A 16,433-nucleotide genomic window follows, 5' to 3' on the forward strand; every position below is an offset into this window, starting at 1 on the left:
TGTGTCCTTGACCCACATTCAGAGCAACAGTATACCTGAAACTCTGGATCTCTTACAGTATGTCTACGGCCTGAACAGATCTCCCTCAGACAGTTTCTCAGCAGCCCTTCATATAAACCTCTCAAAGACACTTACACTAGAAAGGATGCCTTTCCATTGACTACAGTTTCTGCTTTTAACACAGTTATTCCCCACAAAATTCACTGATAATGACACTGTTCAACATTGCAGGCTGAACTCTAGAATTACAGAATTGGAAATATCACATCTAACAGGCATTGAGATGAATACTAGCAGTACCAAACATGGATATTTGTGTCTTTAGCCCCATGCTCTACACAATGTTCACATTCGAAGCTGCGTTGCCAACTATATGTGTAATATAAATATATATTAATTTTTATTGTTCATGGTGGAAAGGAAAAATAAGAATTCCATTGTAAAGGGAGCTTTGCATATGATAATAACGGATGTGAACTTGTGTTTGTCCACCTCTGTTCCCTTATTTGCATATAGAAAGAGAGAAAAACTTTTTTTTGCTCTGTATATTTCTTCTTGCTTCCATCTTCTGAGAGCAGGAGGCCCTAGTGGTGAGGAGGAGACCACAGCAGACATTCCCACAACAGAGGCAGAAGATAAAGACATTAAAGTGCTCATACTTCTCGGTAGCTTTCATTCCCTGAAGTTCATTTATACAATGTTAGTAAAGGTTGTTGGACTCTCATTATCCCACTGAAATAATGACATCTTCTGCTGCTACTGTTTCCAGTCTTATTTCCTCTAAATACTTGATTGCTTGATTGGCTGGAACATTAAAATATTGTTACATTATTTTTTGAGGAAATGATCTACTTTTGTGAAAATGTTTCTTTTGTTTCATTTCATTACTCTCTTGCTGCTTTACTGTTTCATTGTTTCTCAGAAACACATATGAACACATTTGCATGTAAACACATCTTTCTCATTTTGCTTATGTCCACATTTAGACATTCAGGGGTGACATTATTTACATCTCTGACATGAAACAGAAGGCCTGCCCAATCTGTGAGCTTCTAATCCACCGCCTCACTCATCTCCAAGCTCCAGTGTAACACTCCCCTGCATATCTCCATCCACCTTGACACCTTGAGCATTTTCTACTGTTTCTGGAACTCCCATAAGAAGTTGGAGAACACCACCTCCCACCTCTGCTTCAATGATTGTGTTTTCCAACTGAAGGATATAATTGTTGCTTGTTCAGTAACGCTTTTGGCTGTTGAGTTCGAGCTTTTAGATTTCTGCGTTTGCCAAAAGGAGGGATGATTTTCAGCTCTTCAATGGTGTTTGAATTTGTCTTGATCATTTCTTCAAGGGAGTCAGCTCTCCTGTTGAGGCAGTGATGATGTTTCTCTTGAAGTTCATGTATACTTGAGAGCAACCTTTAGATTTATTTGACGCTGGGATATTTGTCGGTGTTTTTTTTTTTTTTTTTTATGTAGGTTCACAGTATTTGGCAAACAGCTCTTTTAATGTCTCCAAGAGTACGTGTAAACACATTACTAGCCAATCCCAGTCCTGGTGCAGCGCTGCATGAGGCTCGAACACACCTATTGGTTTAACTGTCTTGATTATGTTCAACAAACCCTACAGGACAGTGTGTGTTGTCCTAGTCATTCAGTTAGTCGTGTGACCTTTGCAAGCCTCATGTTTGCCATGTGTCTTTGTCAAGTATTGTCAGTGTAACCATTGTGGGTCCTGGCCATGCCATGCTAAGTTAGTCTATTGGCTTGTTCGACTTGATGCAGCGCCGCTACAGACTGATCAGCGGCTGACTTGAAGCAAGAAGAAGTAAGCAAATTTTGTCCGACTTGGAGACAGGCGCTGAAGTCGTAATGTGACTGTGACGTATGGATTCAAAGTACCGCGAGAGCGATGGTCGAGATCAGCCGCCTGAGTTATTAGCCAGCGCAGTTTTCTCAAGAGGAGCTGCACCAGCGCTGATGATGACACAGCTGTTTCACGATTGGCCGGATTCACCACATGAACAACGATCATGTTGTGTTTCGGTGTTTTATTGTCACGCCTTCAGTTCCAGTAATGCTTAAAAAAATCTGTTTTTATAACAGTTAAAGCTCTTTAGTGTAATGGTGTGATGTTGTATTGTGTCATGTTTATCAAAATAAAACTGATAAAATATGGCATAAAACTCCTTGTGACATTGGTATTTAAATAATATATCAAATTTTAAATATTTAAATAGTTTTACTAGTCCTAAAATCAACAGATTAATGATTTATCTCTTATTTTGAACTACAACCAATCCCAAAAATTAATTGGATTTTTTTCCCCCACAAGGCCTACTGGGCCCATCCAACCTACAGATCTGCACAAGAGAGCAGCAAAAGCACGTGACGTTGCCATGACAACCAGATACATCGCGCACATGCATTACTTGTAACACCACGGCTGTGTCCAGAAAATTGCTCCCTATACCCTTAAATAGGAGCACTATTTGAGGGAACAGCCATTTTTAGTGGTGTCCGAAACCCATAGTGAATGATGTTGAGTGCACTCATTCAATCCCACAATGCACCGCCAATAATGAGTGTTACAGCCGATGCACATTTCCAATGGCTTGAGAATACGGGAGCCACCCATAATGCACAGTGATGAGTTGCTGGCGCTGAATAAAATTTCCCGCGTCTCGCCAGGAGATGGCGTCTACAGCTGAAGGTCAATCATCCATTCATTTCCAAACCCGTTGCTGGTCCAACATAGTATAAATTCAATTGATTTTTTAAATTGATCATTTAAATACGATTTAATTAAGGTTTTGTACATGCTAGTTTCCATGGCAGAGTTCAACATAAATATTCATTACTACTGGAGCTGCCAGTTTTGCTACGTTCACTGAGCGCACTCAGTGTCCGAATTCACTCATTCATTTTCATTCACTCCATGTCAAGTGGACTTGTTATTCTGTTAGTGAAAGTAATGTCATTAATATGAGAAATATTATAGCAATTTGAACCACTTGCAAGGCGATCATTTGTGTTTTACTTTAAAAAGCATATACAGTTGTATTTTTCCAATCGTTTCTCTAGATAAGACCCTTATTCCTCATCTGGGATCGTTTAAAGTCCTTTGGAAGCTGCTGAAACTGTCATTTTGACCTTCAACCGTCTGGAGGCCATTAAAGTCCACTATATGGAGAAAAATCCTGGAATATTTTCATCAAAAAACCTTAATTTCTTTTTCGACTGAAGAACATGCTTGGATGACATGGGGGGGGTGAGTAAATTATCAGGAAATTTTAATTTGAAAGTGAACTAATCCTTTAACTTCAACTCTGTTTCAAAGTGTTATTTTAACACTGTAGTGTGGACACACATGAACACTGAAGTTATTTTTAACACTGGAGATGCTGTGCATCATTTGTGTATGTTACTCTAATTTTCCTTCCTCGTTTACATGTTTCATTTTGAATGTGCTAAAGAATGGAGCGTCTGTGTGCAAACTGTATTTCCTTATCAGGACAAAATCTCTGGTGTTAAATAACACTGCTCTGTGTCTCCTGGGATCCACTCTACAGGAGGTGTTAAAAACTAACACTGAAGCAGTGTTACAGTTAATTAAATAATAGGAGAAGTGATTATTGAACATTAGTGATAGAGCGTGCTGTTAAGAAGCAGAATCACTGAAGGAAAGAAAGATGAACAAGCTCCTAGGCTTCATTCAGACAGACACACACACACACACACACACACACACACACACACACACACACACACACACACACACATCATGGAAGTCAAGGCGTATGACAGTTCTGTTAACAAGTGGAGAACAATCAACAAAAAGCTGAATGCAGCAATGCATGCTGGGTGCCACCATAGTACAAAAAGTCCCAGCATGGGCATTGCAGCATGCAATAAATTGTGCAGCTGAATGGTGTTAGTTCTTTTCTCCATTTGCTTTTTATTTTTGCTGTTGTTTTTTGTTGTTTTGACTTTTTGAAGCCCTGTTTTGTGATGTTCAGAGTTCGTCTTTGTTTTATTGTCAGCATTGTTGAGATTCATGTATGCTGATTCTTGATGTTTGTTTGTGTCTTTGATGATGCTGTAGTTTTAAGACTTCTTTTTGTGTGAATGATGAGTTAGAAGATTCTTTAAAGTAACTAAGTTGCTGCTGGAAGTCTTGTTGTAGTTTCACACTGCTGCTAATGTAGAGTTCACATGTACTCAGATAATCCCACATTCATCTTGAAGTAAAACATGATCATGTCATTCAAAATTCGCAATCATTCAGACAATATTAAGATCTTAAAGTCTAGTTGTGTTTTAAGATTGAATGTGAGTTGTTCTTTCTTTAGAGGGCGTTTAGTTAGGACACAGTGTAGGTTTATAGGACTGTTTCATAGTTTGCATTGATTTGTAATGTTAAGTTTGTGCATTGTGATTGCATTCTTTTAGTATGGTGGATTTTTGTCCACATTTTTATATTAAAAGCTTATATATAATATGATTACTTGGGAATGTCATTGAATGTCATATCGCCAGAAGGAATTACGTCATACCCTGATTTTGTGAATCGTTGCCACTTGTAGATCGTCCTTTGAATGTGAACGCACTTTTCTTCCTCTTGACTGGAGCCTCAAACAGAGCTCTTAAAGCTCTCAGTAACCAGAGTCACCTGACTTCACTAATTAACTCAACCCTCATTGTTCAGTTCAAGCAGAAACAGAGAAACACAAACACGAGGCCTGTCCAAATACCCACACTTGCAGTCTTGACCACTAGAGATAACTAGAGAGAGGTAGCAACAGGTGACACTTCAAAGTTAATACTGAATGAAAACATGTTAACGCATCATTTGTAATTGAAAGGGTTTAATGACAATATCTGGCTATATGGTTACGCTTTAAATAGATAAAAGAGAAGCAAAGAACAGACCTCAAGAAATAGAGAAAACAGTTATAATCTTCTTTTATTCCTTCTTTGATCATGTGACTGAAACCCAAATGTGAGACATTCAAACTGACCAATCAGCAGATTACAGCGTCCTCCACCGTACTAAAGGTGTGACAGATACAGTCGGCCCTGATGTACACACTTCCTGTAGGGGGTTAAACCAGGAAAAGCAAAAATCTTTGTTGATTTTCATTCTTGTACATTTTAAAAACATTTCAATCCTCCCTGCCAGTCACATGTTCACTCTACACCCAAATACCTGTTGCCACATACAGCCATGCACACACTCCTCACTAATCACTACACCCAGCTGCAGCTTGTTACCTGGACTATAAAAGGACTCTCACTCACACCATCCAATCGCAAAGTCTTGATTACTCTGTATCATTTCCGAGCATTATTATTCCTGTCTGCCTGTCTGCCTGTCTGCCTGTCTGCCTGTCTGCCTGTCTGCCTGTCTGCCTGTCTGTTACCGTTACTGCCTGTTCCTGTTTCTTGACCATTTGCTGCCTGTCCTGACCCTTGCCTGTTATACTGTTCTGTGAATGATATCCGCCTGTCCTCGATCTACTGCCTGTACTCTGATTACGACTCTGCCTGTTCCTTGCTGTTCCTGTTTACCCCTGATCGACCCAGCCTGTACGACTATGCTCACATTGAATATAAGCTTGCAAATGGATCTCCGCCTGAGTCCCGTTTCATTACAGTAAGTGTGTCTCGTTTGGGGATCAAACGTTCTACACACTTGAACGCTCAAGCAGACAAATGGACAAGAAAGTGTGGATGGACAGTCCCGTACATGAAGATGAGAGAGATGAAACACGAGTTATGCAGTCCAGCAAAATCATTAAAGCAGCTGTTTATTTGTGAATGTTAAAATATAAAAGGTTCCAATAATTTTCTGATGGAGGTTCATATTAATATAGACTAATACTGACTGACACAGACGTCAACATGCAAATAAAGGGACAGAGGTGGACAAACACACAAATATAGAGGAAGTGAATATATATGGGGTTTTTGAGAAATAAACAAATGATGTGAAATGAGGTGATGAAAGAGGGATGAGAGCAGATATAATGATCACACTGTTTAAAGCTGCAGACAGAAACATCAGACTCAGGACAGAAACACACGACCTCTAAAGTAAGAACAACTCACATGTTCATTCTTCAAACACAACTAGACTTTGAGATGTTAATATTGTCTGAATGATTGTGAATTTACTGTTTTTAAATGACATGATCATGTTTTACTCCAAGATGAATATGGGATTATCTGAGTTTTTCAATGTGTTTCTTCCTCAGAAATGGAAACTCTATATTTCATTCTTCTTCTCATTGGTGAGTGTGTTTGTTGTTTTATTGATGGTTTATAGTTTCATCAGGTTTGACTCTGTTATGAAAAGCATTAAATCAAACCCTCTCTTTCACAGCTCTCTGCTCCGTATCTGAATGTGTTCAGCGTCAGTATTACTTTATAAACGTGCAGAAGAGCTGGACTGAAGCTCAGAGATACTGCAGAGAGAAATACACAGATCTGGCCACCGTTGACAACATGAACGACATGAACGAGGTGAAGAATGTGAGTGCTAATCCTAATAACTATGTCTGGATTGGGCTGAAGAAGACGAGTGTTGATGAATGGCAGTGGTCTTCAGGTGATCCTGCGCTCTATCTGAACTGGTCTACTGGACAACCAGATGGCAGAGATGAGGAGTGTGCTGTGATGAAGAATGGACAATGGAGTGATGTGTCATGTAGCAACAGCCAGACTTTCATCTGCAACAACAGTGAGTTCAACTTTTTAAAATTACAACCATTAATTTATAGATGCACCATATAGCAAATATAACGGCTCCAGAACATTTACTTCTGATTAGAAAAACACGCTTCAGCTGACGCCTTAATGTTTAATATCTTCATCACAAAGGGTCAGCACCACCAACATCATACCCAGTCAACAGTTTGTCTCTCAGTGATGTAAAAGTGTAACCTCACAGCGCTCTCACTGTGTGCTCATACTGTGGTCACAATGTGAGATCACCCCAGCTAGAAATGTTATTGCTCAAAGCACAGAACATTACAATAATAATGAACACAAACAACTTACAGAGCTTTACTTGTTCCACCTGACTGCTGCAGATTTATTCTGGTGTGGATTGTGTTGAAATAGAAACGCTCCAGGTAGAGCCTCACGGGTTTCCATCTCATAATTATAGTTACTCATGGAGTGAACGCAGCAGGAGCTCATTGTTTTGGTTCAGGAGGAACTGTTAAAGGCGCCGCTGTTTGTTTTTGGCTCTCGGTGACTGAAGTCTGTCTAACTCTGTATAACCTTATGAAACGCTCTGATGACGAGTGATGCAGGTGCATATGCATTTATCAGAATTAAAAGTTTTTTTTATTTATTTATTTATTTTAGGTAGGCTAATTATGTTGCTTAAATAATTTATTTAATTTGTACAGAGCCCCTAAAGGGACATGGTGGTGGAAAAAAATTTGGGATGGGAAGAAAACATATTTTTCAAATCTTTTGCATTCTCTGACAAAACCAGTTGTGAGTTCAGACAAACACTTCCTGTTTAATTTCCCTCTGGCAGTGGTTCAGACAGCTCTGTGTCTATGTGTGCACATGCCTGGTGTTCAACAGCTGTACAACATTTTTGTAGAAACACTTTCAGGTTTTGCTCTTTGCAGACGGTCCCTTCAGCTCCTGCACATAGAGATCAATGTATTTACAGTGTGGAGGAAGACTTTTTTAGGAAAATTAGGTTTTAGCTCGTTGTCTACGATTGTAAAGAGATGTTATTGTGTTTTAATAAAGTTTAGCTCATGAGTTATTGATCCAGGAAATCTGAATCTGTGAATATGTTTCCAACTTTACCGAACTTATCCGTTCAGGTGTCTTTCACTGACGTCAAACCGTGTCTTGAACTAAACACTGAACAGATTTCTTTATATTTCAGTCTCAGTTCAGAATCAAACTCTATTAACTGCTCCATTGTTAACGTACAGAGCTGTCTGAACCACTGCCTGAGGGAAATTAAACAGGAAGTGTTTGTCTGAACTCACAACAGGGGTACGTTCAAGCTCAAACCGGTGCGCAACGTTTTTCTACTTTTTCCGGGTTGAACGACATGTTTCCTGGGAAATGGTGTGCAACGGGTTTGAGATGCGCTTTCTCTTGTTTGGTGGGCGTGTCAGAAATGTCAGCCCAATCAGCGGCAAGATGTATATAAACCACGCGGTATTAAAGAGACAGCTCGCACAATGAGTATTAATGTAATATAAAAATACTATGTAATATAATGTAATACTCTACTCCTCTGATTATATAATGGTAAATATTACAATATCAAAGCACAACAACAGTGATCAGCAATAATAAGCCTAATTAATACAAACAATAAACATAATATAGATCATAGCACAGTCCTAAAGGTAAGAAGTGGATTATCCTTCACCTTTCATGCTGAAATGCAAGGGCAAGTGTTGTATCACAATAATGAGAAGTTTCCACAAATCCTTTCACTGGATTGGGATGTTCTCTTTTATTCTGAACGGCAAGGACAGTGACTGTAACATCGAGTGTATGTTGCAGTATTAAAAACCTATAAATACCAGCTTCATCAGGCTCCGAAAATTCTTCAAAAATAACCAAAAAATGTCCTTCTCAGCTGCCATAGTTGTAACTCTTGCGTCATCAGAACGGGGTGTTCAACGCATCACCTTTTCTGTTTAAAAAACGTTTTGCAACGTTTTGTTGGGGCTGAACGCAGCCCAGGTTTTGTCAGAGAACGCAAAAGATTTGAAATATATTTTTTCCTTCCATCCCAATTTTTTTCCACCACCATGGACCATTAGGAGCTCTGCACATCTTAAGTGAGAAAAATATATAAGTTCAGAAGTTTTGTAGACAAATGTTTTAAATGTGTTCATTTTGTAGGCCATGTGTGAAATAATTTTAATGAAAAAAGTGTAAAAAAAAAAACAATACACAAACTGTATGTATACTGATAAACTGTTTGCAGATATTCTCTTTAAGTAGTCTAGATCAATTAGATTTTAAGCCAGATTACAAAACTATCACAAACCCCTTATCTGTTCCAATAATAATAATTAAAGTAAATGAATTAATTGACTCACTGTATTCCACACGAGTAAAACAGATCAGAGATGTATTATTACTCTCATTATCAATATTCCTCTATTCAGATATCTGAAAAATGCAGCAAATGAATCTGAACTCTTTTATCTTCATCAGTATTTACACTGTTTTCTTCATTTTTAATAACAGTGTTTATTATTAGCTGGTCGAATCCACAGCTTAGTTCTCACTTAAATTACTTTTTTACTCTTACTAATTACTCTTAAAGTAATTTTTACTCTACTCACAGTACATTTTATGGAAAATAATGTTAATTTTACTTGATTATATTTTTTCAGTACTCTTTCCACCTGATGATAGGTTTAAACTAACACTCATTCTGTTCACCTGTAGGTGTCGCTGTTACTAAAGTTATTATTCTACTTTTTTAAAATCATCATGATGTTCACAAATGTTACTTCATGTTAAATCTTTAAAATAATCCTGAAGATATTGAGAAGATTCAATATATCATCAGCTGTAGAAACAATCTTTGAATGAAACGTGTTTCTGATGTTTCCACTGCTGCTCCTGTTCTAACAAATCATAAAACTGTGTGAGAATAATGAATAACTTTTTTATTTTTATTTTAATTTTTTAATGTTTTTCTTAAAGCGAACACAGAACTCGTCTTTGTTAATCAGACGAAGAATTGGAGAGACGCTCAGAGTTACTGCAGACAGAATCACATTGATCTGGTCAGTGTGAGGAACCAGAATGAGAATCAACAGCTTCAGAAGTTCATCAATGATAATCTCATATCTGGTGATGTCTGGATCGGTCTGTTCAGAGTCTCATGGCAGTGGTCAGATCAGAGTGACTCCTTATTCAGATACTGGAGGTCTGGTGAACCTTATGAGGCTGCAGTTGAGATCTGTGTAGCGATCACTAGTAATGATGCTCTGAGAGAATGGAATGACGTCTCTTGCAACAACCCGTATCCTTTTGTGTGTCATGAAGGTGAGCAGATCCTCACAAACACACACAATCCATCCATCACCTCCAGATATCTTAAAGTTCACACTACATGTCTGACATGACAAATTCCTCCACAGTGTTTGTTCTGCATGTTGTTTTTGATCAGTCTCTCTCTAGTTTCTGCTTGTGGTTTGTTTTGTGTCCAGAAAAACTGATTCTGATCAAACAGAAGATGACGTGGTCTGAAGCTCTGAGATACTGCAGACAGAATCATGTGGATCTGGTCTCGGTTCATTCAGAAGAGATTCAGCGTGACGTGATGAATGTGGTTAAATGGGCGTCTACTGGGGCGGTGTGGTTGGGTTTACACAACTACTGCAGCATGAACATGTGGCTCTGGTTGAGCGGAGAGATCGTGTGCTATCAGAACTGGGCTCCAGGGAACGGAGCAGAACCGGAAGACTGCCGCCTGGAGAAGAGAAAAGGAGCAGTTCAGTCTGGAGGAGATCAGCGCTGGATCAGCCTTCCTGAGACTGACAGACTCAACTTCATCTGCAGCAGAAATTAAGAGTGAAGGATTCGTTTGTGCTGTTCTTTCACGACTGGCACATGTTTTTAAATTGGCAAATACTTTTAGTTCTGCTTTCATCAGATAATGTCAAGAAATGAATTTAAGAGTATAAAATACCAGTGTGCACTATATATGTTTTAAAGACCCCATGAAATCTAAATGAGTTTTCATCTGTGGCTTTTAGAAACATTTGGAAATTGCAGTCATTCTCTTCTGGAAAAATGGCTCAATATTTTAACACAGACTGTTCAATCAAACACACTTACAGTCAACTAGACATTAGAAGATCATGATTCAAGGATTTGGCATAAATCATATTGACTATTTAAAAGAAAATCAAAGTAAAGCACAATCACATCAGTTGATTTCATGGGATCTTGGGATTCTGGTGGTGTGGATACTTTCTTTTCTCCTGTTTCTAGTCATATCTTTACAAATTACTTGTTTAAAATGATTGTGAGCATCTATATGTCTTAGTGAAATGAAATATGGTTTATTCTTAAAGAAAAACTAAAAGTTTCTTGCAACCTGTAATTCAACACCAGCTCAAATAAACTTCTTTACAAACATCATTCTTGTGTTGTGACGTTTATAAAACACAAATATACATACAATTTTAATAACAGAATTTTTGAATGACAAAAAAAATTCTTTAAACTTCATTTTTATGGACCACTCTACATTCTTTGCAGTAAAGTAAATTAAATAATTAATAATGGAGAACGTTACATTGACGTGATTCACAGCAAAACATGAGTGTTAAATGAACAACTCTGTGTCTTTATGAGTCAATCTTCTGTTAAAGAAACACTGAAGCAACAGCATTTAATGAGATGTTTAAGTGATTGAAGTTTGACTTTATTTCTCTCATTCGTCTACAGAAGTTCGTATTGAGAATTAACAGAGGTTTAGATGTTGATGTTTCATTTAATGTTTCATTTAAATTAATTATGGTGATCAGTGTTCCCCCTAAAGAAGACTTCATCAACGTCAACATAGGAAGAAGCTTTACTAATGTGACCCTTAATGTCAGAAAACTACCATTTAAAAATGGTATCTCTGAAAAATAAATATGAATGTAGATATGAGGGGGGAAAAAATCCACTCCTGCTGTAAATTTAACTCCCTATGAATTAATGTGGTCTCCTCATCTACAGGATCCTGTATAAAAGAACATGTCGACATGTTTTGACAAAAAGTTTTTTTGAGCAGCTAGTGAGGTGACTCGTTTGGACGTCAGAGTGAAGGTCAGAGGGAATCGTTTGGCTTTTTGAAAGATTCACCACTGATTCCATGTGAATCAGCGATTCAAGATTTTCATCTCAAGAGGATTCTTCAGGAACTGGGAATGCCATCAAGCTTTATACACGTATATACTAAGGGTTCAACGAGCCGTATCGAACCATACTGTTCTCCACTTACGGTTCGGCACACACTAGTGTAGCAGTTTTACTCTGGTTGTGTTTTGTTGTTCTCAGTGAAGACAGTACGGCACACACAGAGCACAACTAAAAAAAATACACTTCTCTCCCCTTCAGTGGAAGAAAGCAGCACTCTCGTTTGAAGAGCGAGAGAAAGCACAACCGACCTCATCAACAGCAAATGTGCTTCTCAAGATTACATATATATATATATATTATTGTGCAAAATCTGTAACTTTTGACATTTTTCCCCATTTAATTCCTTTATATATATATATATATATATATATATATATATATATATATATATATATATATATATATATATTCAATATATATATATATTCAATTTGATAACATCAGGATACAGACCTCACTCTTTTTTATATCTATCAAAGTCATATAAACTCGATAGTAAACACATTTCAAACATTTCTCAACATATAACACAATAAACAATGAACATACCTGCAGAAATACACAGAGCACAATTAATTGTTTGGGATACACGTCTCTCCCTTCAGCGGTCCATACAGCATGGAGAAAGAAAAATGATGTACATTATTCCTCATTATAACTCTGAACACAAACATGAAAATATAAGAAAATAACACATTTTGATGAAGTTCATTAATGTTAATCTTTATGTATATTGTAATATTTGAACCAGCTACACTACACCACGGTCCATCTCGACACATTTATTGGTTAATATGGTTTGTTTAAAATAGCAATGTGGAAAATAGACGTTATTAGTCATTTTCACGGATTTGTATGAATGGGGATCATTTTAACGGTGGTTTTGTCTGTACTTGGAAAACACAAAGGAAAAACTTCTCTGTTTTAATCGTTGTGTAAACGCACCCTAGAGTTCAGATAATGTATGTTTCAGTCGATGGATGCGCAAAACGTTACAACAACGATAATCAAAAAGCGTGGTCAAAACAGTCACTCTTTGTAAACTGTTCACTTCGAGTGCCGTATGCTCTAATGTCCAGTCATTTACGCCGTCATCACCCAGGTGTTGATAGCTCACGAGCGCAAGTGAGACCAGGGGTTAACTATAAACCCCATATAGTCCGGCTATGTGTAACCCACTTTTAGCCAAAACAATCTTTAATTTGGTTACATGTCGTTTTTGCCAAAATAACTTCCGAGATGTATGATATTGCATCATGTAAGTGAAGTCAACAGTGATTTCAAGGTGTTTGGTTTCATATCTTTGACATGTTATATTGCGTAGGCTGTGCGTAGACATGATTTAGCTCGTAGTCAGACCGGCTATTTGTAGCCCACCTATAGTCAGTCCTGATTTATTGTAGTTTTTGGACAGGAAGTTCATGAGATGGTTGATATCCCATCATGTTCGCAATGTTATATATATATATATATATTGTTGAATAGATATAAAGGACTGTACTGGCGTTGTTATTTTAATTTTTGATCACCAGGGGGCGTCAGTAAGAACGCACAAAAACCAGAGGTCGGTGCTCAATTGATGCTCCGTTTATTATGCACGCTTTCACATACATATGGCACGTGTGTGGTGTCTAAAATAAATAAAGAAATATACATAATAAATCACAACTGAAATAATACACTATACATAATAACAGCAGCAGTAAATGTTTAAATAAAACAATCAGATAGAGCACCATTTGGTGGTGCATTACCGTACATTAGCAGAAATAACAGCCATAAATATGCCAAACAATACTGCCTGGAAAGTTTATTCACAAGCAAAAACCCTATATGCTGATTAACATATTAATATCTTAATAATCATAATGCAATACACACACTCGCTGTATTAAATGTGCGCGTTATAGATGGCTGGATACGCTCCGGACTCGCGCACTTATGAGATGACGCAGTTATGATAAATCGAATTCTCACACTAAAGACAAGAAACAAGATGTTAGAATCATATAAGCACAAGATACAAACAACACACTTACTTCTTTCAAACGCACACACACAATGAAAGCAACTTTATAGCGAGCAGTTGAGAGAGCTGTAAGAACTTAAATGTCGTCCTTCTTATGGGCGGGCCCAACTAGTCTGTCAATCATATCAACATCAAATCAGTAAATAGTATGGAAAATACTGGGCCTTATCAACAGCCGCCCCAATTTATGTAGTAAATTCAATACAGAAAAGGCTTAAGAGTCTTTGTCATCATTTGGTAATACTGGCAAACGGATTAGCTTACTTACGGGTCTAACATATTTACGATCACCCACTTGCACTTCAGTAGTTCGGATTTGACCATCAGTTCCTGGTAATGTGTCTGTGATCTTACCCACTGGCCAAAGTGCCCTGGGAAGTTGCTGGTCAACTATCATCACCACAGCTCCAGTCTCCAGGTTCTTGGCCCCTTCAGTCATCCACTTTGAACGGGTTTGTAATTCAGGTAGATACCGCTTTATTAAGTGTGCCCAGAAATGATCAGCGAGGATCTGACTGTGTCTCCAGTGCTTTTTGCTCAGTAGTTCTGACTTGGGGTATACAACCTGTGGTAAGTCGGAGTCCGGCCGCCCCATTAGAAGGATGTTTGGAGTGATAGGATCAACATCTGCCACATCTGAAGACACATACCCTAAGGGTTTAGAGTTCAGGATTCCTTCGATTTCTACAAGGACTGTAGTCAGCACTTCCTCAGGCACATGTTGTGCTCCAAGAGTCTGGTTGAGTGCAGCTTTCAGGGACCTGATTTCTCTTTCCCATATACCACCGAAGTGGGGAGCTCCTGGGAGATTAAAGTGAAACTGGATTTGCTGCTTTGCAAGTTGGCTCTGCAGGTTGGGCTGCAGGGCTATGAATGCTTCTGACAATTCTCGTTCACCTCCTCTGAAATTAGTCCCCTGGTCCGAAAAGAGTTCATGGGGTTTTCCTCTGCGTGCAATGAATCGGCGTAACGCCATGAGGAATGAATCTGAGCTGATGTTGGTCAGCACGTCAATATATACTGCTCTAGTGGTCATACATTTAAAAATAATTCCCCATCGTTTCTCATTGCGCCATCCTATTTTAATTGTGAAAGGCCCGAAACAGTCAACACCAGTTGAATAGAATGCAGGTTGGTAGAGGCGAAGTTGGGCAGGTGGCAAATCAGCCATGTGTGGGATTTCAGGTTTCCCGCGCCATTTTCTGCACTCACTGCCCTTTTGTTGATGTCGACGTACAGCCTCTCAGCCTCTCAGAATCCAGTATCGGCGTTGTATCTCAGCAAATACTCTTTCTGGACCTGGGTGATGTAATTTTTCATCAAAATGCTGAATTAAAAGTTGACTAAGGGGGTGTTTGGGTTCAAGGATTATGGGATGAGCAGTCTCTTGGTCAAGCAAATCACTGTGATGTAGACGGCCACCTACTCTTATGAGGTCAGTAGACTTATCAAGCTCTGGGGCAAGTGTGAGTAACCGGCTGTTAGAAGGCAAAGGTTTGCCAGCCATTAATGCCGCAATTTCAGCAGGGAAGCATGTCGCTTGTGCTTCCTTTAGAAGAGAGATCTCAGCTGTTGCATAGTCTGAAGCAGATAAATCTTCTGATTGTTTTGTTTGTCCATACTGTTCTAGTGCTCTTTTCTCAACCAGTTCTATGAAAATGTGAAACTGAGAGAAGTCTTGCATAGCCTTAGAAAGATCTATTGTAGTAAGACCACAGAAGCTCACCTTTTTCTCTTCTGTGCTGTCTGTGGCTGACTCCACTGGGTCATTGGGCCAGTATTTTGGGTCCTGCCTGAGAAAGTTTGGCCCTCGGTTCCATCTAGAAGGCTGAGAGAGCTGCCAGAGTGATTTACCGTGAGTGATGTCATCTGCAGGGTTGTCTTCAGATTTAACGTACCGCCATGTCTGAGGAGAAGTCAGCTCCTGAATCTCGGCAACTCTCATGCTCCCAAACACTTTATATCTGCAAGATTCTGACTGAATCAATGTCAGCACTGTTTTGAAGTCACTCCATAAGGTCAGCTGCCGAATGGCCAGGGTGAGTTCTCTTTCTAGCAGCCTTGCCAACTGGGCCCCTGTGAGTGCTGCACATAGTTCTAATCTCGGTATAGACAACTGGCATTTAGGTGCCACTCTAGATCTTGCTGCAATGAATGCAACCTCCACATGGCCTTCCACATTTTGTGTTCTGAGATATGCAACTGACCCATATGCATGATCCGAAGCATCACAAAATATATGAATGTCTCTTATGCAAGCCTCAGAATCCAGTTGGGGGCTGCTATAACATTGTGGGATGGCAATTCTCTCAATGTCCTGCAGCTCCTCCTCCCACGTGCACCAGGCTTGATGAAGGTCACTTGGCAGCTTGGGGTCGTCCCAGTCGCATTTTTTGTCCCGCAATCGTTGTACCAGGACTTTGGCTCTTGTTGTGTATGGGATCATGTAACCCAAAGGGTCATACTGACTGGCTAGA

The 16,433-nt window shown here is 38.9% G+C and overlaps 1 protein-coding gene across 1 annotated transcript; it reads left to right on the top strand.

Moving 5' to 3' along the window:
• The first annotated feature begins 6,407 nt into the window (after nucleotides 1-6,407).
• Nucleotides 6,408-11,149, top strand: LOC137030469 (macrophage mannose receptor 1-like). Its single transcript, XM_067400803.1, has 3 exons — nucleotides 6,408-6,741; nucleotides 9,714-10,058; nucleotides 10,223-11,149. The coding sequence occupies exons 1-3, from the start codon at nucleotides 6,507-6,509 to the stop codon at nucleotides 10,582-10,584; spliced, it is 942 nt and encodes a 313-aa protein (XP_067256904.1). The 5' UTR covers nucleotides 6,408-6,506; the 3' UTR covers nucleotides 10,585-11,149.
• The last annotated feature ends 5,284 nt before the right edge of the window (nucleotides 11,150-16,433 follow it).

This window comes from Chanodichthys erythropterus, chromosome 11 (genome assembly GCF_024489055.1).
Source record: "Chanodichthys erythropterus isolate Z2021 chromosome 11, ASM2448905v1, whole genome shotgun sequence".
Lineage (NCBI taxonomy): Eukaryota > Metazoa > Chordata > Actinopteri > Cypriniformes > Xenocyprididae > Chanodichthys > Chanodichthys erythropterus.

Excerpts from the sequence above, each read along its gene's own strand:
- LOC137030469 (XM_067400803.1), top strand. The coding sequence starts at position 6,507 with ATGAACGACATGAACGAGGTGAAGAATGTGAGTGCTAATCCTAATAAC. Across the intron at positions 6,742-9,713 it reads GACTTTCATCTGCAACAACA|CGAACACAGAACTCGTCTTT; the intron begins GTGAGTTCAACT and ends TTTTTCTTAAAG. Across the intron at positions 10,059-10,222 it reads TCCTTTTGTGTGTCATGAAG|AAAAACTGATTCTGATCAAA; the intron begins GTGAGCAGATCC and ends TTTTGTGTCCAG.